This window comes from Peromyscus californicus, unplaced genomic scaffold (assembly GCF_007827085.1).
Source record: "Peromyscus californicus insignis strain IS unplaced genomic scaffold, ASM782708v3 Scaffold_16__1_contigs__length_79575227, whole genome shotgun sequence".
NCBI classification, from domain to species: domain Eukaryota; kingdom Metazoa; phylum Chordata; class Mammalia; order Rodentia; family Cricetidae; genus Peromyscus; species Peromyscus californicus.
Genome location: NW_026294458.1, coordinates 72,640,546 through 72,666,402, shown reverse-complemented (window position 1 = coordinate 72,666,402; position 25,857 = coordinate 72,640,546). Strand labels below are relative to the sequence as shown.

Genomic DNA, 25,857 nt, shown 5'->3' with positions numbered 1-25,857 from the left:
GCCGGGCACGCTCCACCCACGAGCCAATCAGCGAGCACCGCCCCGCTCTCCTCCGCTGTTTCTGAGCCGCTGGGGTAGAGGTGCTGACGTTTGCGCCGCGCACGAACTAGTCCGCCATGTTAGTGTTTGACGCAGGCGCCATTACAGGAGAAGTCGCTTCCGAGACGACCGTGCCAGCTTCAGCTGCTGGTCCCCTCAGCCTGCGGGGACTTTTAAGAGCCTTTCTCTAGCGAGTAGATGCTCGAGATTAGAGGCCATGAAGAAAGGGAACAAAGCAAAAAAAAAAAAAAAAAAAAAAACCAAGGGGGAGGGATCTGGCACGGAGCATTAACGCGTTTGTTGCAGGCGCCAAGTTTACTTTGATCAGGAAGACGTGCATGAGAAAGAAATCCTCAGCCCGTGTCCCCACTGTGAAGTGGACAGGAGCAACTCCCATTCCGTCTCCTTCCCTCCTATAACCGACCTCACGTATTTTTAGCAAAGGCTGGGAGCGTCTGAGCGACCCGCGTTCTAAACAGGGTGCGCTTGGGCTCCTCCAGAGCCCAGCACTGGCCGGTCCGCCCAGGCGCTCCGTTAGCAGCCACGAGTAGGTAGCCCTGGCTCTGTCCCCAGTGCAGGAGGCTCCGGGGAAGACCTGGAGGCCTTACGTGGCACCGCTGACAAGTGTCAGCTGGAAGCGTGCTACCGGGGATTAGGAGCCCGGCTGGGCAGGCAGCAGGCTCGGACCGCACCCTAGGGCGGGAGGAACCCCACGGATCGCCTCGCGGGCGGAGACCGAGCAGGATCCGCCAATGGGCAGCGGAGCCCGCCGGGGGCGGGGCGGAGGCCGGCGCGCGCCGAATTCCCCGGGCCAACTTCCGGCGGGTGCGTGCTGGAGCAGCGTGGCGAGGCTTGCAGGTGCGTGAACCCCTCTGTTTTTAAGATGGTGCGTGGACTGCGTTTATGCTTTGGCTTGTGGGCTTAACCTCAGCGACTCGTGGTACTATTGAAACCGGGTTTAGCCGGTTGAAAAGGGTCATGCGCTTTCCACGGCGTTGACCGAGGTCGGCCTTGTCCAACTTTCCGATTCTGAGACCCGGTCCGGGTTTTTTGTGTATCTTTGCCTTTTAAGACAGACCCTGTACATGGATGGGTTTTTATCATTGTTACTAACGGTCTAGCTGCACCACTTTCGTGTTTGATTTCTACTTTTTTTGTTTTGTTTGTTTTTTTCGAGACAGGGTTTCTCTGTGTAGCTTTGCGCCTTTCCTGGAACTCACGCTGTAGCACAGGCTGGCCTCGAACTCACAGAGATCCACCTGCCTCTGCCTCCCGAGTGCTGGGATTAAAGGCGTGCGCCACCACTGCCTTTGACAAATCTTTGGGAATGTTTTTACCCGTAAGTTGCCTACAAATTAACTGACGCCCAAGAAAGAAAAGTCTCTCCAGGTCTCCCAGGTAGTAAAGTCCTTTGATTCCGGAGCTCTCTCCTGACCAGTACTGCTGTTTCACAGATTCTGAGTAGTAAATAAAAATTGTGTTCTTGCGCTGCTGCGCTCATTCAAAGTATATATAAAGATCTATTGGCGCCAGGCCAGTTCTAGGACAGGTACCAAAACTACATAGAGAAACCCTGTCAGATCTATTGGCTATTTCTAAGAAAATGACACACAGAATTGAACTAAAAGCCTTGTTGTATGTGTAGAAGTCTTTCCCTTGCATGCATCTATGTACCCCACGTGCCTGCAATGCCCCCAAGGAAACCGGAAGAAGGCGTTCAGTCTCTGGAACCAGAGTTAGGGTGTTTGTGAGCCACTGCGTGGTGATAAAGATTAAGCCCAGCCCTCTGCAACAGCACTAAGTGCTCTTAACTGATGAGCCACTTACCAGCATGTTTGATTTTCTTTAAATGTGTAATCCCAAACTAAAGGATCAATTTAGAAGTTACAAATGACAGTTTCCTTTTTCCTGTAACCCATCTTCTGCCTAGGTAAATGTCTTGATAACTCCTTTGCACACACCACATTTGGTGCTAGAATTTGAACACAAGGCTTTATTCTAAGCAATATAACTTTATTTCTAAACTACATTCTCTGTTTTTTTTAATTGTTGCTCCGATTTGTGCAATGACTTGATAAACTGTCTCTAAGCAAAGTCATATAACAAATTAGCATTTCCTATTTCTTGGTACTTTGTAATATATAATATTTTAATGTTACCTCAGTTCTTTTTTTGTTTGTTTGTTTGGTTTTTTTTTTGGTTTTTCGAGACAGGGTTTCTCTGTATAGCTTTGCGCCTTTTCCTGGAACTCACTTGGTAGCCCAGGCTGGCCTTGAACTCACATCCGCCTGGCTCTGCCTCCCGAATGCTGGGATTAAAGGCGTGTGCCACCACTGCCCAGCACCTCAGTTCATTCTTAACAGCTAAACGTTAAGCAAATGCCAGTAATCAAGTGAGATATGTTAGGATTTGATTTTGGCTTCTCTAACAGATTTCCAATCCAGGGTATCCCATAAACTCTTAAATCATAAGCCTGCATGTGGTGAATACATATTGTTTACCCTAATAAAGTTTGCCTTGTGGATCAGAGAAGCAGAGAAAGCCATAGCCAACCTTACCTTACCATCTTCACAAATCCACTGACTGAAAACCTGAGTCCTCACCTGAAAGGATCTCAGCTGAACTGCTTTAGTTCCTGTTTCCTCACACCTTATATACCTTTCTCCGCCCTGCTGTCACTTCCTGGGATTAAAGGCGTGTGTGCTTCCCAGTACTGGGATTAAAGGTGTGTGCCACCACTGCCTGGCTCCCTTTCCAGTGTGGCCTTGAACTCACAGAGATCCAGATGGATCTCTGCCTCCCGAGAGATAGGATTAAAGGTGTGCGCCACCACTGCCTGGCCTCTATGTCTAATCTAGTGGCTGGCTCTGTCCTCTGATCCTCTGGCAAGCTTTATTGGGGTACACACTAGATCACCACACTTGCAAGCTAGGGATGACATAGAGATGATTTTATCACTTGTTTTTGTACAGCCACCAAACAAAAACAGTGGGAGAAGCCAGGCGTGGTGGCCCCCACTTGTGACAGAAAAGACCCTGTCTTACCAAAAAAAAAAATTGTGGAAAGAGAAACAGTTTTAGTGCACTGGGTGGTAATGGCACATGCTTGGATGCTTGGGAGGCAGAGACAGGCTGATCAATGAGTTCAAGGCCAGCCTGGTCTACAAATCAAGTTCCAGGACAGCCAGAGCTGTCACAGAGAAACCATGTCTCGAAAAGCCAAGGAAAAGAAAAGGAATGGTCTTAGTGCATGTGGGGTTCAAGTTGCAGCGTCCATGGTAATGTAACTGCAGAAGCGCACTTGTGCTTGTTTTGTCAGGAACCTCCTACGGCCTCCTGTTGTTTAGAGCACTGATTAAGGCAGGTAACCTGGGCCAGCTGTTGCCATCAATAGTCTTTCTGGACGATAACCATTCACCCATTAATGTGCTGTACCTTCACGCTTTACTCAAGTTCTGCCTCGGAGTTTGGACACTACACAGATAGCTCTCAAATATATTTATTTCCTGGCCCTTGACAAAAAAAAAATGTGTACCGTTAATACCTGTTCTCTATACCACACCAAGGTTTAAATTAGTGATGTTTTAAATTTAAAACATCAACACTGGATGTAGCAGCACATGCCTGTTGTCTCGGCTACTTGAAATGCTGAGGCAAGAAAATCTCTTGAGCCCAGGAGTTCGGGTCCAGTGTAGGCAAAGTAGCAGGTCCCCATCTCCTAAATAAGTAAGCAGATATCAAAATCCATTTTCCTGCTAAGGCTTAGTGATTATCAGATCTCCCAAAAGAAGACTGTTTATGGATTATTTCTCAGATAAGGTACTGTATTAGTATAGAGTTGTTTTTTTAATTTATTTCTTTATTTTTATTGGTTGGCTAGAGTTTTGTTGTTTTTGTTGTCATAATATTACAGACTGGGTAAATTACAAAGAAAAGAAGTTTGTTTAGGCTTATAGTTCTGGAGGTGTGCAATCAAGGGGGCCCCTTCTTACTAGCAGTCTTTCAGTGATAGAGCATCTTATGGCAAGAGGTACATGGCATGCATGTTTGCATTTCTGTTTGGTCTCTGTCCCTTTTATTTAAAAAATAAAATTTAAAAAAATCTTGGGACTCACTCCAGAGGCAGACATAGCAATATATCTGAGTTCTAGGCCAGCCAGAACTCCATAGTGAGACCCTGTCTTAAAACCAAACAAAAACCTTCTCCAGTTTAATCATGGGTGCTCCACCCTAGTGCCTTATCTAAACCTCGTCGGTCCCCAGAGGCTCAGTCTCTAAATACCATAGTTATTTCTGCTCTCTAATACCTCACAATGTGGAGTAAATGCAACCCGTGAAGCTTGGGAGCTGCTCAGAGCCTCCCAGGAGCTGAACTGAACTATAAGCGTGTCTACCTCATTTTCACGTGCCTTTTATCGTGACTGTGGCCATTTCTTTCCAGTTCTGGCCTCCAAGTTTTGATGTGTTTTTTTGTTTGGTTGGTTTTGGTTTTTTGTTTTTGTTTGAGTATATATGAATATTTTGCCTGCATGCTTGTTTATCACATGTGTACCTTGTGCTCAAGGAGGCCAGTGAAAGGGGTCAGGGCCCCTAGGCCTCTGGAATTACGGATGGTTGTTAGCCACCATGTAGACACTGGGAATTGAACCCAGGTCCTCTGGAAGAGCAGCCTGGGCCATCTCTCTAGCTCTTGTTTTATTCATTGAGGCCCAGTCTTACTGTGTATCCCTGGCTGGCCTGCAACAAAGACCTGACTGCCTCTGCCTCGTAAGTCCTGGGATTAAAGGTGTGCACCGCCATGCCTGCCATAAATCCCAATTTCTAAATAATGAACCTCTGGATGAAAGTATCACTTGTACAAAAACAAATGATTATGTTAAAATCCCGTTTATAAATTAAGATCTCTATAGCTGGGTGTGGTAGTACCTGCCTGCAATTCCAACACTTGGAAGATGGCTGAGACAGAAGGTTTGCCATGAGTTTGAGGTTAGCCTGAGCAACATAGTATGACTTTCTCAAAAACACCAAAAGAATGACTGAAGAGATGACTCAGCAGTTACCAGCACTTGCTGCTCTTTCAGGGAACTGGGGTTCAGTTACCAGGAGCCACAGAGTGGCTCACAGCCACCAAAATAGCAGTACCAGTGGATCCAACAACCTCTTCTGGCTTCCATGGACACCAGCTACACCTGTGGTACACAGACATGCAGGCAGAACACTGGCGGCACACAGGAAAGTTAACAAAATAAACACCACCAGAAAAGAAAAATGGTGCTTTCCAAAATGCACGTGTTTTAAAATGTCAGTCATGGTTTTCTTCCTACAGGTCTCATTTTGCTTCTGAATTCCTGCTTTGCAGGAAGCAATGGCAGCCCGAGTTCTTGTAATTGGCAGTGGAGGGAGGGAGCATACCCTGGCCTGGAAACTTGCACAGTCTCATCATGTCAAACAAGTGTTGGTTGCCCCAGGAAATGCAGGCACTGCCTGTTCTGGAAAGATCGCAAATGCTGGTAAGTGTGTCTCAAAATGGGGGTTGGTGGTTAATATGTGTTGATATGATAGTAAATGATAGCTCCCATGGGACCTTTAATAAGGTGGGCTGCTATTTAAAATGGTAACGTGAGTTCTGTCTGTGTGATGAACATAAGGTATGTATTTTAAGCCTTCTTAACCACTGTGATTGAAAAGGTAGCAGGTGCCTAACGTAGGTTAGAGGCATTTTATGTGTGTTTATGGAAAAAGAGTTTCTGAGTACATTCTGTGGGTTTGTCTGTTTACTGTGTAACCAACACTGATGACAAGGACAGTCACATTACTGATGCTGCGGAGTCACTTAACTGGCCACAGTGATAATAGGCTACTGAGCTTCGTTTAACCTAATGCACTATTTGGAATTTCTCATGGTGAAAATTACTAACTGTACCCACAAAAGCAAAGCCAGCAATTACCTTAGTTTTTAATTACCTTACTAAGGATAGTACTTAGTTTATTTGGTTAACCGAAGATATTTTTGCACATGTGTGGGTTTATGTTTTCTGTCCACAGCTGTCTCCATTGAGGATCACACTGCCCTTGCTCAGTTCTGCAATGATGAAAAGATTGAATTCGTGGTTGTCGGGCCAGAGGCCCCTCTGGCTGCAGGTAAAGTTCATTTCTCTTTGTTACGACACACTCAGTACCAGCAGAAGTTTAGAGATCATTTAGTCCAGTTCGTGGGTGGAGATTCATGATAACACATTAGAAGAGGCTCTTTCAGCCCCTTAAAGTTGGTGGGTTCCAGGTTTTTGGTCCCCCCCCCCCCAAAACCTTCAATAATAAAATGAAACAGGGATGAAATTGTGTCTTTTTTCTGCTCTGTTCTAGTGTCTTTAGTGATGTGTGTATTCAATAGGATAAATCCAAATATTCAGATAGAACAATTTACTTTTACTAGGTTTTTTGTTTGTTTGTTTGTCTGGATGTTTGTTTTGAAATGAGGTCTACTTATAGTGCCCAAGTTGATCTACGGTTTGTGGGCTCCTACCCCCTCCTCTCAGCTGGGACTAAGGCACCACATTGCACAGCTCTTTTTCTGTGCCTAGAATAAACCTTTTAGTAATTGTCTGCTAATAAATAAAGGACAACATGGAAAACTTAAGCTAACTACCAGTTCGACTGCCCCTTGACTAACCGTAGATTTAATCTAATCATAATTCATATTCAGTGAAAATCCCTAGGCAGATCGTGGATCACCTAGATTTCTATTTGCTTCTCTAGGGATTGTTGGGGACCTGACCCAAGCAGGAGTACGATGCTTTGGCCCCACAGCCCAAGCAGCTCAGTTAGAGTCCAGTAAAAAGTTTGCCAAAGAGTTTATGGACCGACACGGAATCCCGACTGCACAGTGGAGAGCATTCACCACACCTGAAGATGCCTGCAGCTTCATTATGAGGTAGGTGGAAGGTAACCTTTGAAGACAGGTGTTTCTTAATGTATGTGAATATGAAGTCATTTTCTAAAGAGTATTGCTTATTTGGCCTCACTATATGTGGAAAAAAATTGTATGTGCTGTATGATGAAAATTATAAAGGAATATATGAGAAAAAAAATCTTGACGAGAAGTACCTGAATATACTGGAGAAATATTTTGTCTGTGTGCATTTTAATTTTGTTGAAGCATACTATTACAAATCACCAAACAGTTTAAATGCTTGCATTGTGAGGATTTTGTTGGATGATCGAAGCTGCCCTGTCTTCACAGCGCCAACTTTCCTGCTCTGGTTGTGAAGGCCAGTGGCCTTGCTGCTGGGAAAGGGGTGATTGTTGCAAAGAGCAAGGAGGAGGCCTGCAGAGCCGTGCAGGAGATCATGCAAGTAGGTGGATGCTTCTGAAAGTTTGTTCTCTGTGTATATGAGTAAATTCTGCAAGTTTACAGAGTGGCCTCCAAATGTCCCAGACACACTGGAAAGTTGGTTTTCATTGTACTGTGTGTCATCCATTTCTAGAAAATGGCTAGTACAGAGCTATGCCAATTCCTAAACCATTGCTCATTCTTTTGAAGTAAGTTCTAACTTAACTGGAAGGTAGAGAGTCTTTGACCCATGGGATTTACAGATAACTCCACGAATCCATGAGAACAAAGGCATTTGTCCTCTGTGTTCCAAGTCTTAACAAAAGCAGAGTGTTTGGTTGATGGATACACTATTTCTTCATAATCCATATCAATGATTACGACTTAACCTCTTAGAGAAATCTATTTTCACATTCATGGTTTTGTTTAATTTTATGGACAAAACCTACATGGTCATACAGGAATAAAGATCAAATGATCAGGAAAGTGTCAGAAATGTGAGCTCTACCTGCTGCCACACCATAAACCCAGGAAATTCACATGTTAGGTCTTCGAGAAGAAGTTACAATGCTCGTGTGCTTTAAGATTTACAAAGCCTTTTATCTTTAACTACGATTAGGAAAAGTCTTTTGGAGCAGCTGGAGAAACGGTTGTTGTGGAAGAGTTTCTGGACGGGGAAGAAGTGTCTGTACGTACAGCCGTCTCTTTGCCTTTACCACACCCAAAAACAGACTCCGTTTACTCTGTTAGTGTCATCTGAGAACAGGAGCCCAGCAGTTTAAAACAAAGGATTTGCACACTCTTAAGATTCAGATGAGAAAACGTGTGTTCTCTTTTAATCATCCCCTAGACCAGTGGTTCTCAACCTTCCTAATGCTGTGACCCTTTAATACAGTTCCTCATGTTGTGGTGACCCCAACCATAAAATTATTTTCATTGCTACTTCATGATTGTAATTTTACTGTTAGGAGTTGTAATGTAAATATCTGTGTTTTCCGGTGGTCTTAGGAGACCCCTGTGAAAGAGTCAATTGACTTGCCACCGCCAACACTCGCATCCTGTCATCCCAGGGGTCACTTGTTGAGAACCACTGCCCTAGACGTTAGTGGGGACATTTGGATGTAAGTCACACTGTGGAGGTTCTATACATTCATGGTCTTTGTTTCACATAGAGCTTATTACACAGCAAGTGCTGGAATAGCATCATCGTGTGTGTGTGTGTGTGTGTGTGTGTGTGTGTGTGTGTGTGTGTGTGTGTACAGCATGAGTGCCTGGCAGTCTCAACAGTAGGAAGGTTGGTATTTGTCCTGGATAGAAGCCCAGCTTGTCCCTAGGTTGCTACAATGACAGCTCCTTTACAAGTTGAATATCCCAGCTCTTCTGGTTCCTGCCATGTAACTTGGAATTATTATTCAAGTTTTCTTCAGAAATGAAAACTTTTCCTCTAAGAAGAGTCCTGTTTGACTTCCTGACTAGTCTGTTTTCTCCACAGTGTCTGTGTTTCACTGATGGGAAGACAGTGGCCCCAATGCCCCCAGCACAGGACCACAAACGATTGCTGGATGGAGATCAGGGCCCCAACACAGGGGGGATGGGAGCCTATTGCCCAACACCTCAGGTACTGTATGCTATCAGTAGTCTGGCTGTCTTTCAAATGAGAAGTCACCTCTTTGGGTCTCTAATAACCGCTTCTGAAAGGCTTTGAGGAACTAAGAGCCAATCTAAGAAACAGGAACTATGATGAGGTCTGACTATATCCTCTCCCAGCTTGTGTACATCCGTATTTTAATCCCGTGAGACCTAAAGTTATTCTCTTCCTCTCTGGATCCAGGGCCCAGCACATAAAACAGATAGGTATATGTAATGAGTTGAGATCCAGGACAAGCCATAATTGTGCTCTCTCTACTTCAGATTGGCAGGCGATAGCCCCAATTTCTGGGTAGTTTTGTGTAACAAAATCTGCATTAGCCAGATGTAGTGCTGCACGCCTTTAATCCCAGCACCCAGGAGGCAGAGACTGAAGGATCTCTCAGTTCACGGACAGCCAAGGCTACACAAAGAATCCCTGTCTCAAAAAAACAAAAGGTGAAAAGAAATCTCCATTGTTGAAATAGAATGGATTAGCTCTCTGGAAATCATTTTTATTTGTTCTAGGACAGCCTGGGCTACATAGTGAGACCCTATCTTGAAAAAAGGCAAAGCATCTTTTTATAGGTTTCAGTAATAGTGATTTTTGAGTCTGTAAGCCTATTTTCCACAATTAAGCTTACAAGCTCATATGCATAAATATGTAGGCTTAAAATTTGCATGGACTATACTAGAAGAATACACTAAGGAGCACGAGGAGGGGAGAGAACTCTTCCTTTTAGCATTATGTCTGAGGGAACTTTTAAGTGAGGTACTTTAAGGTGCATATTTTTCAGCCCTAGTGAGGTGAAGTAGTGATTGCCACTGGTGCACTGAGAGGAAGTGAGGAGCCTGTACTTCTGTCCTTGACACCATTTACTGGGCTCAGAGTGTTAGTGTTCTGACATGTGTAGTGAAGTCGTAAGGAAAAGTGGAATAGACAGACACCAACGTTTGCCACAAATGTGTCCTTGAATAGGAAACATTTTCTCTCTTAGAGTTCTTTCCTGTTCTGTAAAGATAAGGGCCATTGTGAGAGTGTTCTGTTTTGTCTCTATGGCCCTGACTGGCATGGAACTCTTTGTGTAGGCCAGGCTGGTCTCAAACTCACAATCTACCTTCCTTTGCCTCCCAGGAGTTAGGATTAAAGGAGTACACCTCCACACCCAGCCTGAAACAATTTTTTTTTTTTTTTTTTTAGAAAAAAAATTACATTTCAATGTTTCTGTGTGTTCCCCAGGTTCCTAAAGATTTGTTACTGAAAATTAAAAACACTATTCTTCAGAGAACCGTAGATGGCATGCAGCAGGAGGGTGTGCCTTACACAGGTAAGCAGGCTGGCGAGGATCGTTACATAGGAATGTTCTGCTTTGCCTGGAACCTTGTTCTCTTTTTACAACTTTATTAAAATGGTTAGTATTAGAAGCTTATAGACTGTCTAGGACGTGGGGGGGGGGGGGGGACGTCGTAGTTTGGTTGGTAGAACACTTGCCTGGCCTACATGAAGCCCTGGGTTCTATCTCTAGGACCATACACTTGGATATGGTGGGGCACACCTGTAATACCAGCACCTGGGATATGGAGGCAGGAGGATCAGAAGTTCAAGACTGTCCTCAACTACAAAATGAATTCAAGTTCAACCTGAGATATATGAGACTTTGTCTCAAAAAAAACAGTTCATAGTCTAGATGTCATAGTTATAATACAATGTTGTCATTGTTATTACATCATTACAGACTTCCTTTCTCTCTCTCCTCTCTCTCTCTCTCTCTCTCTCTCTCTCTCTCCCTTTAATAAAGGAATTCTCTATGCTGGTATCATGCTGACCAAAGATGGCCCAAAAGTTTTGGAGTTTAATTGCCGTTTTGGTGATCCAGAATGCCAAGTGGGTAACAATAAATAAAATACTGCCTGGTATGGTGGTATGTGTCAGTAATCCCAATACTTAGAGGCAGAGGCAGATATCTCTGAGTTCAAGGATGGTCTGGGCTATAGGGAGAGACTCTGTCTCTAATAATAATAATAATAATAATTTTTAGAAGGAAAGCGTTGTTTTGTTCTCACAGTTTATCAGTCTTGAAATAATTGCTTTGGGGAACATTTCAGTTGCTATTCCAATGAATGAAGTGGAAGAAATAAATAAAGGGAGGGCTATTAACTTCCTCTCCTCTACCATATTGATTCTGTTCTTCCAGGTAATCCTCCCACTTCTTAAAAGTGACCTTTATGAAGTGATTCAGTCCACCTTAGATGGCCTGCTGAATACATCTCTGCCTGTTTGGCTAGACAACCACACTGCCATCACTGTTGTCATGGCCAGTGAAGGCTATCCTGGAGCCTATGCCAAGGGTGTGGAGATCACAGGTGAATGGCGGCTACGAGGTCGGGCTACAGTGGAAGCGTGACTGGTGCACAGCAAGGTCCTTCCGTGTGAATGAGCGAGCACCTTTTCTTCCTTCGGGTCTGAAACCATCAGACCCTGAGAGATTCTTGACCCCAAAGCTTAGTGTATGTAAAGAACCGCCACTTATTTCCTTTCCCGCACCAGGAAACGCGAGTAACCCAGTCAGGTTTCCGAAGTAACCCCACTGCAGCCTTGCACTTCCGCCTTCCCAGAGCCACGGTGGTAGTGGATGTGAGAATGTTGACATGAGTCAGGTTTGAAGGACATGAGCTCTGCTTCATGCAGTTTGGCCATTAGAATACCGCGTGCCAGGTCATGGTTTCTGTGGCAGAACTCCAAGTCTGAAAGGGCCAGTTTCTCCCCTTACCCCGTTTTTTAACAGGCCATGAGATAGCTGCTTGAATGGCATTAGTCTGTGTAGAAATGAGATTGAGGTGACAGACAAGTCATGCTTTATGGCCAAAGACCTCTGTGGTCCCTGGCATCCTGTAGCGTAGCATTTATTAGTACTCAAATAGTGTGTTTGGTTCAAGAACTTTATTTATTCTCTTGCCCAGAAAAATAAGCAAGAAGTCCATCATCTTGTAACCTCAATGTCAGGAACTGTTTGCTTGTGAACAAGAGAACAGAGAAATGAGGTTGAACCAAGAGCCTTTGTATTGATGAAATTTCCCCTAAGAAGTGTAACAGTGATTCCAGTCGAGCAGTATTGGACAAAGCAGCGGGCGTAAAGTTTGTGCTGGGTGGCACTGTGCTGTCAGAACGCTCAGAGAAACCTTGGCTAACACATTATCACAGCTGCTCTGGAGAGAAGGGGGGGATAGGAGACTGCAGGTGAGAGGGGGCTGTGTTAGAACTGGCTGCTTCACGTGTTAAAAACAGTCTAGTTCTCATCTTTAAACCTCTTGTGAAGAACACTTAACTGTGCTGTAGTTCCCCCCCTCATTGAAACTAAGGCTTTGTTCTGTTTTTTTCTCATTGCCCAGAAACTGGAATTTTTAAAATAGGACCACAGCACAGGATGAAATGTTATTTCATACCTTTGTTGCAGAGCATGATGGTGTACGCCTTTAGTCCTGGGACTTGGAAGGCAGAGGCAGGCAGGTCACTGAGTTTGAGGCTAGCCTGGTCTACATAGTGAAGCCCCTGTCTCAACAAACAAACGACCACTTTGTTCACTCTGCTTTTTACAGGGTTTCCTGAGGCCCAGGCTTTAGGACTCCAGGTATTCCATGCGGGCACTGCTCTTAAAGATGGCAAAGTAGTGACCAGCGGAGGCAGAGTCCTCACAGTAACAGCCGTCCAGGAAAATCTGGTGTCAGCCCTTGAAGAAGCCAGGAAAGGACTCGCTGCTATAAAGTTTGAGGGAGCAGTTTATAGGAAGGACATTGGCTTCCGTGCTGTGGCCTTCCTCCAGCGGCCCAGGTAAAGGTTCCCTGGGAGACAGTCAGGGGCAAGGTTCAGAACTGGCCTGTGTGGCTGTGGAGGAAGTTCTCCTAGCCCTGTGCCGTCATCCTGTAGTCTGTCTGTGGAGCTGACTGGATCTTGGTTTGGAATTTGTTGGAATCTTCACTATTAAAGGCTGAGACAAGAAGAGCATCTCAAAATTGAGCCCAGACTATAGTAAGGCTTTACATATCTGCCTCCCCCACCTCACCCCCCAAAAAACTGATCACTGATCAAAGCAGTAGTTGAATAAATGGGAAACTCTTCTTGGCAATAGCTTATCTTTGACATTTTGTCAGGATTACAGTGACAAAGACTTGACCCGTGAGTCATTATGTAGTTAAACATTCTTGAGCTTGAGTCACGGTTCCTGGTTTGTCCTTTAGCTATTACTTGAATGTGTTTTTAATTACTGATTCATTTATTAACAGATATTTCCTTATGAAATAAATAAATCTGGTTGCCACATGAGTGTTTTGATTTTTTTTTTTAAATATCACGTAGTATCACATTGCTTTTATTTAGTTTTTCAGTGGGTGTGGGTGTGTGTGTATGTGTGTGGGGTGAGTGTTTTGTCTGAGTGTATGCATGTGCACCACATGTGCCTGGTGCCCTCGGAGATCAAAGAAGGCATTGGGTCCCATGGAACTGGGATTAGGGATGGCTGTGAGCCACCATGTGGGTGCCAGGAACCAAACCTAGATCATCTGCAAGAGCAACAAGTGCTCCTAACCACTGGGCCATCCCAAAAAAAAATAATTTTTAGCAGCTTACGTTATAGCATGAGTGAAAGACAGGTTTTTAAACCCTTCTGTAATATAGTACACTAAAATACTGTGCCAACTCATAGAAATTCTCTACCTTAAGACACTGAAGTTCGGTTTGTTTTTTTTTGGTTGGTTGGTTGATTTGGTTTTGTCTTTTTAAATCAAGTTGCACCACGACACCCTGACTGGCCTGGAAGTCACAGATAACTTGCCACCATCCCCAGCAAGGAACTTAAATGCTGTTGGTTGGTTGGTTGGTTGGTTGGGTTGTTTTTATTTTGGTCTTTTTGAGACAGGGTTTCTCTGTGTAGCCCTGGCTGTCCTGGAACTCAGAGATTCGCCTACCTCTGCTTCCACCTCCCGAGTACTGGGATTAAAGATGTGCACCACCACCACTTAAATCTTAACTGTAGTCTGAGTTCTTCAAGATGAAAAAAATGAGATGTCACACTGCCAGCTGTTACCTGTAGGTTTTGTGTCCTGTATGAGAGTGACCCTGGATTGCAGACACTGAGCTGGTTAACAGTCCTCAAGTTCCCTAGCAGCCTGTCTTAAAACTTCTGCATCTAGCCGGTGGTGGTGGTGCACGCCTTTAATCCCAGCACTGGGAGGCAGAGGCAGGCGGATCTCTGTGAGTTCGAGGCCAGCCTGGTCTCCAAAGCGAGTTCCAGGAAAGGCGCAAAGCTACACAGAGAAACCCTGTCTCGAAAAACCAAAACAAAACAAAACAAAACAAAACAAAACTTCTGCATCTGTCACTTCATCCCAGTAAGCCAATTTCTCATTTTTCAAGGGAAAACTAATAAATTTACAATGCCATTCACAGACTTGACTTCTATGTGACAGACCTGTGCTTTTATAAAGCCACATCAGTCATGTATCTCCAGCCCTGAGCTATGAGAACTGATAGATGGTACCATGGGGCAGGAAGAACTCCTTCTGGTTTGGGGGGATTTTTTTTTTTTCAATTTTTTTTTGGCATTTCATTCCTACTCAACTGAAGTTGGCTTGAGAATGGATGTTGTAAAGCACTCCATTTAAAAGTAGAAGGGGCCAGGCAAGGTCCTTGTCTAGATGTCAGCACTGGAGAGGCTGAGACTGCGGTATTGGGAGTGTGAGGCCAGTTTAAGCTCTTCAGGAAGAAAAAGATAGAATGGTGGTGTGCAAGTGAGAGTCAGGACTGGAGAGTTCCCGTGGAACAGATACACAGTTTCCATTTTACTAGGTGAGAAAAAAATGGGGGGTGGTGACCCCGCACCAACTTGTGCCACTCAGTTGAACAATACACTTAAAAGTGGCTAAGATGGCAAATTGTGTGTGTGTTTTACTACAATTTAGAAAAAATTCAAGCTAAGTGTGGCAACTGGGAAGGATGAGATGCACATTTCAGTTCCTAGTGCCTGCTCTAGAACACTTATATCCAAATCTGTGGGGTACAGGCACTGACTTAAAACATTTTGAGCAACTTACTGGATAGGAAAACCAAGTGAAATGTCCTCTGCTATTTTTTTTTTCCTTTACAAACTTGTGTGTGTGAGTGTGTACCTACATGTGGAGGCCTGAGTTTGATATCAAGAGTCATCTCTACTCTTCCTCCTTATCCTTTGAGAGAGGGTCTGTCCATCAAACTCAGCTGCCTGGTCTGGCTAGTCTCCAGCCAGCTTGATTAGGGATCCCCGTCTCCACTTTCCCAGGATGGAGTTGTAGGCAGGCAGCCATATCCATCCAGCATTTCTATGGCAAGTGCTTTATTCACTGAGCCATTTCCTTAGCCCATACATGCGCTGTTTGTTTTGTTCGAAATAAAAATATTTGTCCCTGCTGGGTGTGGTCTTGCAAGCCTTGAATCCCAGCAGAGGCAGGGGCAAGCAGATCTCTGAGTTCCAGGACAGCCTGAACTACATAGAGAGACCCTCTCAAATAATAATTTTCCCTGGCATTAAGGTGAAATCTTAGTTTTCATTTTCATTTCCTCAGGGGCCTGACTTACAAGGAATCTGGGGTAGACGTTGCAGCCGGAAATATGCTGGTTAAGAAAATTCAGCCTTTAGCAAAAGCCACCTCCAGACCAGGTAACTTAGACCCTGTACTCTGCGGATAGATTAGTGGCATTGGGAATTGATTTGGGCCTTACATTTAGCTGAGGGAAGTTTTTCAAATTACTGCTAGATGTCCTCTAAGTCATTCTTAAGCCAAGCACATCATCTCCCGCCTTCTTGATCAGTTCTCTGTGCGCATGGGCTCTTTGCCCACTCAGTTGGAATATTCATGGTGGACTCATCGATCAAAATGCAACAAGTAACTCGTCTCCTGTCCAACAGGCTGCAGCGTTGACCTTGGAGGCTTTGCTGGTCTTTTTGATTTGAAAGCAGCTGGTTTCAAAGATCCTCTTCTGGCCTCTGGAACAGATGGTGTTGGGACTAAACTGAAGGTAATCAGACACTCGTGATTCAAGGCTTTGTGAAAGAGAAAGGGGAATTTGCCTTTCAAATGACTTTTATGTTTATCAAGTAGCCATTTCTTAACAGCATGCATGTGCTAAAAAGAGCCCTGGCACCTAACCATTTATTTTAACCATAGAGCTCAGGTGCACATTTTAAACAGTAGTGTTCGGGTTCCATTGGTTAAGAGGAGTAGGAAAGGGGTGTTGCTGCATAACCTGACCTCGTCTGAGGTGTTCTGAGCGGATAGCCAGTCGGTGGTGGTGGCTGATCTCTGGGTGAACTGACCAATGAAGGCGGCACTGACTCTCTGTGGGGTTGTCTGTTTTCTGCAGATTGCCCAGCTGTGCAGTAAGCACGACACCATTGGTCAAGATTTGGTCGCCATGTGTGTCAACGACATCCTGGCCCAGGGAGCAGAGTCCCTCTTCTTCTTAGACTACTTTGCCTGTGGAAAACTTGACCTCAAAACGACTGAAGCTGTAGTTGCTGGAGTTGCTGAAGCTTGTGGACAAGCTGGCTGTGCTCTCCTGGGTATGGTCCATTGACCCACGGGTCCTCTACTGCCCGTTGGTCATGTCGAACTTAATGTGATTGCCGTCGTGGAGGAGACTTTAGATCACAAAACAGGAGAAGGAGATGTAGATATAACGACCTTCGATAATCTTAGACCCTGTCCCAGTCCCATACTCCTGAACTGCCAGGCAGGCTGTCTTTCTCCTCTGTCCACCTCCCAGCTGGGCCTAAAACAGGGAAGATGGTCTCCTAGAGTTGCCTATGTTAAACTGTAGTTCCCCTCAGAAGAGACATAAAGAATAAAATGTAACCTGGGTTTTATAGACATTGTTTAACCACATACAGGTGGAGGAGTTTTAACTGTTTCTTCTATTACACATCAGGGTTGGTGTAGTGGTGTATACCTACAATCCTAGCACTCGCAGGCTGAAGCAATATTACTGAGAGTTTGAGCCAGCCTGGGCTACATAGCAAGATTCTTGTCTCAATAGAAACATTCACTGCTATGTCTATAGACAAATCAGATCTCAAGGCCAAAAATTGCCATTCAACTTTTTTTGTTTTGTTTGTTTTGTTTCTCAAGACAGGGTTTCTCTGTATAATAGCCTGGATCTCACTCTGTAGACAAGGCTGGCCTCGAACTTGTAGAAGTCTACCTGCCTCTGCCTCCCAAGTGCTGGGATTAAAGGCAAGCACCGTTAAGCCTGGCTAATTTCAAACATTTTTACATTACAATTTCTAAGTTGGAGTCGGCTGCTTCCCCCTCCTATCTATCTTCATGTGATAGGAACACAGCGCTGTGCTCATGAGAGTCTGCTGCCTCCCCCTCCTATCTATCTTCATGTGATAGGAACACAGCGCTGTGCTCATGAGAGTCTGCTGCCTCCCCCTCCTATCTATCTTCATGTGACAGGAGTACAGCGCTGTGCTAGTGAGGTGGTGTCAGGGTATATGGAGTGGGGCAGTTCTGTGCTTTTATCTGAAAGATGGAGTGATTGTAAAACTAACTAAGCGGCTGGAGACATGGCTCAGCAGTTAAGAGCACTTGCTGCTCTTCCAGAGGACCTGGGTTTGGTTCCAGGAGCCCACATGGCAGCTCACTGTAACTCCAGTCCCAGGGGATCCAGTGTCCTCTCTGTCCTCTATGGGTACCAGGCACATACATGATACATGCAGGCAAAACACCCATACATATAAGCTATCAATCATTTTTTTAAAATCAAACCTGAAAGATCTTCTGAACTCACACTACTGTAGACATGTTGTTAAATCCAACTGAGCATTGGCCTGTCAGAGTCAGTGTTTGAAGGCCTGCAGAGGTCTGGACTCATCACTGTGTGCATTAGTGCTCTCCGTAGATGCCAGGCAGCACACAGTTTGGGATGTAGCTACACACCAGTTGTTGGTGTTAAATGTAACTTCTGCCACTGTCTAAGATCCATGAGGATCACAGGACGTCTTTGCCCTTGTCTCACCAGGTGGGGAGACCGCAGAGATGCCCGACATGTACCCCCCTGGCGAGTATGACCTGGCTGGGTTTGCTGTTGGCGCTATGGAGAGGGATCAGAAACTCCCTCAGCTGGAAAGGATCGCCGAAGGGGATGTTGTTGTTGGAGTAGCTTCCTCTGGGCTTCACAGCAACGGGTTTAGCCTTGTGAGGAAGATTGTGGAGAGGTCTTCTCTTCAGTACTCCTCTCCAGCGCCCGATGGTTGTGGTGACCAGACTTTAGGTAAACCGACTCTTGCCGTCCTGCAGCTACTGCAGGGGTGACTGAGTACCTGAAATGGAAGGACTCCACCGACCTACTGTTTCCCCGCCTGGGTGACATTCCAGAACTCGTGTGCTATGCAAGGCCCCTTCCAGTCATCGTCCAGTTCAGAGTTGTTTTTAGGTTTGGGTTTCAAATGTGTGGGCTAAGTCTTTATCTTATCCCTCCAATCCCCAGGGGACCTGCTTCTAACCCCAACCAGGATCTATAGCCGTTCCCTGCTGCCTGTCATCCGTTCTGGACGTGTCAAAGCCTTGGCTCACATTACTGGAGGGGGGTTGCTGGAGAACATCCCCCGAGTCCTGCCTCAGAAGCTTGGAGTAGATTTAGGTGAGCTCACCAAAGGAATTGTCTGATTTACAGAAGAGAAAATATGTACTGTGGATAGTGAGTGCACATATGATGTTTCTCTGTACAGCCCTGGCTGTCCTAGAACACACACACTCTCCCTGTAGACCAGGCTGGCCTTGAACTCATGGAAACCTGCCCTCTGCTTCTGGAATGCTGGGATTAAGGCCTACGCCACCGTATATAGCCTCTTGCCGTGTTTTTTAAGTGCATTCTATTGTGTTTTGACTATGATCTATCACATGAGGTCACGTGTGGCATTTTTCACTTTGGCATCATGGTAACATTCAAAAAGTTTCATATTTTTGAAGTATGGATGCTCATCCCATATAGCCATATATATTCTTGAGAGCCTTTTTCATGGTTTTAGTTGTAGACAATCTCACTGTAGTCCAGGCTGGCCTTGAGCTTTCTGTCTCGGCTTCCCTGGGGATTACAGGCATGCCCCACTGTGCCCAGCTTCCTTCTTTTTCCCTCTTCATAAACGCTTCTTGGCTGAACTAAGAGCTTGGCACTCTGACTTCCTATTTAATGTATTGTCTACATCTGCTTTTCGTGGTAGCACCATTTTTATGGAGGACTCTTCCATTTTATGTATGTACTACTGTTTGATTTTACATGGCTGTTGACTTTTGACCATTGAGGAGGTCATGGTAAGCATTTGTGATGGCTGAGTCTTCTGAACTTTTCCAAGTTCATAGTGGAATTAAACCAAATGGGAGCTAGAGAAGTGTCTCAGCAGTTCAGAGCACGTGTTGCTCTTGCAGAGGACCCAGGTTCATTTCCCAGCACCCACATGGCTGCACACAACCATCCCTAACTCCAGTTCCAGGGAATCTGACCCCTCTTCCATCAGACCAGGTGCTCTGGAGGCAGATGGGGCTCCAGGAGTTCAAGGCTAGCCTTATCTACATAAGTGAGTTTCAGGTCAGCTAGGACTATAGAATGAGACCCTGTTTCGAACAAACAAAAACTGAGCCAGGTGGTGATATCACATGCTTTACTCCCAGTACTTGGGAGGCAGAGGTAGGCAGATGTCTGTGAGTTCGAGGCCAGTCTGATCTACAAAGAGAGTTACCTACTGGACAGCCAGGACTGTCAGACAGAGAAACCCTGTCTCAAAAAAAACAAAACAACTTGGGGAAGGAAGGGTTTATTTCACCTTAACAGCTCTCGGGTCACAGTCCCATCTGAGGGTAGTCAGGGCAGGAGCTCAGGCAGGAACCTGGAGGTAGCAACTGAACCAGAGAGCACAGAGGAGTGATGCTTACTGGCTTGTTCCCGTGGCTCTTGTTCCCTGTGGCTTGCTCAGCCTGCCTGTGTTTTGTTAGTTGGTTGTTTTTTTTGTTTTGTTTTGTTTTTTTTTCCTCTGTGTAGCCCTGGCTGTCCTGGAACTCACTCTAGACCAGGCTGGCCTTGAACTCATCTGCTTGCCTTGGCCTCCCGGGTGCTGGGATTAAAGGCTTGCACCACCAATGTCCAGTCCAGTTGAGCCTGCTTTCTTACTTTACCGAGGACCACCTGCCCACTGCCGTGGCACCGCACTCGGTGGCCTGGCCCTCCCACATCAATCACTAAGAAAGTCTCCCACAGGCCTGCCTGTGAGCAAGTCTTTTGGGGGCGTTTCCTCCTTGTGAGTCTCTCTTCACAGGTCACTCTAGCTTGTGTCTAGTTGGCAAAAATAATCTGACAGAAGCTAAATTCTCTTTCTTTACAGACATTCTAAATTCAGTGTAGTATTTTTGGTTTGGGGGGGTTGGTTTGGTTTGGTTTTTCAAGACAGGGTTTCTCTGTGTAGTTTTGGTGCCTATCCTGGATCTCGCCTTGTAGACCAGGCTGGCCTCGAACTCACAGAGATCCACCTGCCTCTGCCTCCTGAGTGCTGGGATTAAAGGCATGCGCCACCATCGCCCAGCTCAGTATAATTTTTGCAAATCAAATCTTATAACCTGTACACTAAAATTATCCACGTTACTTTATTATTGATGAATTCTGTGCCTGTGTATGTAAATAAGCCTTTCCTGATGCTCCTGATAAGAGTTGTGATGTACAGCTTGTAACAGAGGAGGAGCTAATAGTCACCTCAGAGCCTAAATTTTAGAAGAAATGAAAGGAACCAGGTATTTATCAGAAAGCGCTCTCTAGCAGAACTGCCCTTTGAGTCGTTTGCATGGTGTTTAGGGCACAGCTTATCATACTAAGACCCAGCTAAACATTTACAAAGGATGGTATGCCAGTGTCTGTGATAACCAATGACTGGCACATCTAGACCATGAGGAGGTTCTAAAGAGCCAGGAAGTTAAGGAAACAGAACTTACCTCCTACAAGTGTCAGCACTGACAAAATATTAATCTGAAAGGACAATTGATAGTTTTACTCTATGAAAAATAGCAGTCTGGCTATGACTCGTGCTGTGGGATGGTCTGTATGTCAAATGTGTTGCTGATTGGTCAATGAATAAATCACTGATTGGCCAGTGGCCAGGCAGGAAGTATAGGCAGGACTAACAGAGAGGAGAATTGAGAGAACAGGAAGCTGGGTGAGAGAGACACTGCCAGCCGCCATGATGACAAGCTGCATATGAAGATGCCTGTAAGCCACGAGCCATGTGGCAAGGTATAGATTAATGGAAATGGATTAATTTAAGCTGTAAGAACAGTTAGCAAGAAGCCTGCCACAGCCATACAGTTTGTAACCAATATAAGTCTCTGTGTTTACTTGGTCGGGTCTGAGCGGTTGTGGGACCGGCGGGTGGCAGAGATTTCTCCTGACTGTGGGCCAGGTAGGAAAACTCTAGCTACAGACTCGTTCTTGTATTATCTGTATGGGACTATAGAGTAATCAGGCAACTCTTGCTTATTTTGAGATGCGTGCACCTGGAAGATCCCCAAGGTCTTCTCGTGGTTACAGCAGGAAGGACAGCTCTCTGAAGAGGAAATGGCCAGAACCTTCAACTGTGGGGTTGGAGCTGCCCTGGTGGTGTCTAAGGACCAGGCAGACCAGATTCTGCACGACATTCGGCAGCGCCAGGAGGAAGCCTGGGTGATAGGCAGTGTCGTGGCATGTCCTGAAGGTAATAGCTCCTTGTTGGCTTTTAAGTTTAGCCATTGCCAAAGCACCTGTCTTTACCCAGGTGTATCATGATTCATCTACCCCAAAGCCAGGGCACATCTGCTTCCATTTTGGAACTTTGGCATCTCTTGGTAGTATTCACTGATGCACAGCTACACTGCACAGGATTCTTTCCCTGGATAATGTCACTACACAGACACCTCACAGTTCTGCCTGGAGGTTTAGCTCAAACACCCTGACGGGTTCTGTGTGTTGGTCAGGACCCTGTCAGAAGTGCTAGCATTTGACAGGGCGGCAGATAGATTCATTCGGATAGCTAACGATGATGGTCAGCGCTTGTCCACCTGGCTTCTGTCCACCTTTCTACTCCCTGCGGCATGGGTTTTGTTTTCAGGCAGGTTTTCCCGGTGCTGGACAGTGAAAACCTTCAGCTTACACTGCAGGAAGAAGAAGCCTTCCCTTCTTCAAACCAGCTTATTTGAGTCTCGCCTGGCCTCCCAGGAAGCCAGGGGGTCAGAGCACCCTGTGAAGGGCTCACTAGTGGGTTGAGGGGCTGCGGAGAACACGGGCAGGCAGCATTTTACATGGCTGTGCTTCAGTGCACTGGTGTGTTCTACAGCTCTTAGCTGAAGTGGTAATTCTGTATGTTCACCTTCAGTGTGTTCTTAAATTGAGAAATGGTACTGTTAATTAACCTGGTGTTTTAGTTCCTGTATGTCTTACTTTCAGAATAACATACAATCAAGTTTTCTTATGATAGTTTTCTGTTATTCCTGTTAACTCACGGCTGCTTTTTACTTTTGTATGCATATAATTGAACTGAAGATTCCCCTCGTGTCAGAGTCAAGAATCTGATTGAAACCATGCAAATAAATGGGTCAAAGATGACAAATGGCTTCCCGAGAAGTAATTTCCCTGCCCACCAAAAGAAGGCAAGAGTGGCTGTCTTAATATCTGGAACAGGTAAAGCATGGCTTCTCCCCACCATTCACACAGCTGTAGAGCTCTCCACCACCATTCACACAGATGTTACGTATGTTTCAGTATGTTCTTTCTTTTTTTTAGAGATTTATTTATTATGTATACAGTGTTCTGCCTGCATGTATGCCTGCAGGCCAGAAGAGGGCACCCGGTCTCATTACAGGTGGTTGTGAGCCACCATGTGGTTGCTGGGAATTGAACTCAGGACCTCTGGAAGAGCAGTCAGTGCTCTTAACCTCTGAGCCATCTCTCCGGCTCCAGTATGTTCTTAAAAGTGAGAAATGGTAAATGTTACTAACCTGGTATTTAGTTCCTGTATGTCTTTCAGAATAAGATGCAGTATTCTAAAGTTGCTTTTATCAGGAGTTAGAACCCTGGGGAGAAGAGCCCTGTGCTCTGTCAGATGGCTCTTGTTTGCTTTACAGACTGAGCTGGCCGCGGCCATTCTAGCGCAGGGATTTAGGAGTGCTCTGACTGTTTTCCCCGAGGGAGCATTGCTCTGAACAGTGTGAGTAAACTTGTTAGGCCCCTGAGCGTCCCTTCAGATTATAGCCCCAGCGCCATGGTTGCCCTACAGGGTCATCGTACATTTGAGTGTATTTTAGCTCCAGGTTTGTGATAAAGCAGAGAGGCCATGCTGAGGAGCGAGGGCAGTGTGAGGAGGCCTGAGCTTCCAGACTGTGAGCTCACTTTTTCCTGGTTTCAGGATCGAACCTCCAAGCACTCATAGAAAGCACTCGGGATCCAAAGAGCGCTACACACATTGTTGTTGTCATCTCCAACAAGGCTGGGGTCGCGGGCTTAGACAAAGCCCAGAAGGCTGGCATTCCCACCAGAGTGAGTTCCCGCAGAAAACAGCTTTCCTGCGACTGTGCATGGCTCTTGGCTGGTTTGCTTGGGTAGTGCTGACTGTTCAGCCCAGAGCCTCGGGTGCACCACTGAGCCACACCTCCAGCCCCTGCAGACTGTACTTAAATACATACTCTGCTTTCTGCTTTCTGCTTTCATGGGGCCCTGTATGTGGTTGTGTAATCATGGAACTTCCCTTTTGGGGTGGTGCTGGGTTTGCTGTTCTGCATCCTGCCCGTTCCTCAACGATCCCTCTAGTGGGTACATCTTCACCACTGAAGTGTGGTCTCTGTAAAGGTTATTTCTCTTTTCCTGTTACAGGTAATTAATCATAAACTATATAAAAATCGGATTGAATTTGACAATGCTGTTGACCATGTCCTGGAAGAATTCTCTATAGACATAGTCTGTCTTGCGGGATTCATGAGGATTCTCTCTGGCCCTTTTGTCAAAAAATGGGATGGTAAGCAAAAGTCATTTGACATTACATTGGGAGGTCAGCTGAAAATGGACTCGAGTGATCAGCTTTCCAGACGATCCTCAGAGTGAAAGATTTTAACATAGACTGTATTAGTTCCCTCTGCTTTGTTTGAGGGTCCAGACTGAGTTACAGACCAGTTCGCTCAGCTGTTGGCTACTCTCACTAATCACTGAGAGGCCCACTTCACTATGAGAGAAGTATCAGGAAGACCCTGTTCCTGGTTTAGAGGTTTAGAGATGAGAAAAAGTGATGCTCAGTCCATCCCTGTAACCTGAGCATCCTGAGGCCAAGATGGGAGGGCTGCAAGTTCCAGGCCAGCCTGGTCAGATAGGACACACTTCTCAAAAGCCAAGTGAAGGAAGGGGAGAGAAGGGAGAAGAGCCTGAGCGTCCCCAGATGAAGGGAGAGCTGGGCAGAGATCAGCCTTGATGGAATGTGTTTAAGGCCAGATTGAAAACCAAGAGCTAGTGGCTGGAGAACTCTCCGTGGTTAGGAGCACTTGTTGCTCTTGCAGAGAACCTGGGTAAAATTCCCAGCTCCATGACAGCTCACAACCATCTAGCCATCTGTAACTCCATTTCCAGGGGACCCAACACCCTCTTCTGGCCTCTTCAGGCGCCAGGCACATTCATGGTGCACAGACATACATGCAAGCAAAACACTTGTAAAATAAAATAATAATTAAAGAAAAAACAAACCGGTAGCTGGGGTTTAGTTCTGCCTGGCATGTACATGCCCTGGTTTGATACCTTGTACCACAGAAGGAAAAACAAAGATTCATGCTCTCCTGTCAGACACACAGACAGAAGGTAGCAAGGAAGGCATTGTTGCTGAAAATGCATAAATGTCTACAGTCTGTTGATCCTTTTTTTGCACTTTATTTATTTACTTTGTGTGCAGGGGTGGTCGGGTCACCTCGGCTTGCTTGTGGTGGTTGGAGGGCAGTTCATAGGAGTGGGTGCTCTCCTTCCTCTGTGTGGGTCCTGGGGATTGAGCTCAGTCATCAGCCTTTACCCCTCCGACTGCATCCTGTTGTCGTTCTGTGCGTGTGTGGGCCAATTCCCCCAGCTGAGTCTCTAAGGTAAACAGTGATGAGCACTTGTTCCTTTAGCAGAATAAACAAGAGCTAAAATTTCCGACCACTGCTTTTTGCTTTCTAGGGAAAATGCTCAACATCCACCCATCCTTGCTGCCTTCTTTCAAGGGTTCAAATGCTCACGAGCAAGTCCTGGAAGCTGGAGTCATGGTTACCGGGTGTACTGTACACTTTGTAGCTGTGAGTATGTCCCTTCCTACCAAACTTGCCTCTCGGGTCTGGATGCAGAACACTGGTTTAAAGACATGTGTTTCCTTTTCCAGGAAGATGTAGATGCGGGACAGATCATCCTACAAGAGGCCGTCCCTGTGAAGAGGGGTGACACTGTTGCGACCTTGTCTGAAAGAGTTAAAGTGGCAGAACATAAGATCTTCCCTGCAGCCCTCCAGCTGGTGGCCAGCGGGGCTGTGCGACTGGGAGACGATGGCAAGATCCACTGGGCCAGAGAGCAGTGAGGCCTGACTCGGGAGGACGGCTGTTTGCTGGGTGCCTCCGTCTTTTCATCGTGGTCTTGGCCCAGACTAAAACAGCTGCTAACAGAAGACTGTATCCACCGGGCGGTGGTGGCACACGCCTTTAATCCCAGCACTCGGGAGGCAGAGCCAGGCGGATCTCTGTGAGTTCGAGGCCAGCCTGGGCTACAGAGTGAGATCCAGGACAGGCACCAAAACTATACAGAGAAACCCTGTCTCA

General features: G+C 45.8%; 1 protein-coding gene across 1 annotated transcript; it reads left to right on the top strand.

The window, feature by feature from the left end:
* Positions 1-51: 51 nt before the first annotated feature.
* On the top strand, positions 52-25,857 carry Gart (phosphoribosylglycinamide formyltransferase, phosphoribosylglycinamide synthetase, phosphoribosylaminoimidazole synthetase). The gene is made up of 22 exons (XM_052741185.1): positions 52-897; positions 5,365-5,548; positions 6,084-6,179; positions 6,795-6,969; positions 7,279-7,390; positions 7,988-8,056; positions 8,861-8,986; positions 10,235-10,322; positions 10,794-10,879; positions 11,190-11,358; positions 12,592-12,823; positions 15,589-15,683; positions 15,933-16,042; positions 16,388-16,586; positions 18,047-18,298; positions 18,515-18,667; positions 21,552-21,758; positions 22,583-22,720; positions 23,445-23,575; positions 23,909-24,050; positions 25,229-25,344; positions 25,428-25,857. The coding sequence occupies exons 2-22, from the start codon at positions 5,404-5,406 to the stop codon at positions 25,617-25,619; spliced, it is 3,033 nt and encodes a 1,010-aa protein (XP_052597145.1). The 5' UTR covers positions 52-897; positions 5,365-5,403; the 3' UTR covers positions 25,620-25,857.

Excerpts from the sequence above, each read along its gene's own strand:
- Gart (XM_052741185.1), top strand. The coding sequence starts at position 5,404 with ATGGCAGCCCGAGTTCTTGTAATTGGCAGTGGAGGGAGGGAGCATACC. Across the intron at positions 8,057-8,860 it reads TGGACGGGGAAGAAGTGTCT|TGTCTGTGTTTCACTGATGG; the intron begins GTACGTACAGCC and ends TTTTCTCCACAG. Across the intron at positions 12,824-15,588 it reads GCCTTCCTCCAGCGGCCCAG|GGGCCTGACTTACAAGGAAT; the intron begins GTAAAGGTTCCC and ends TCATTTCCTCAG.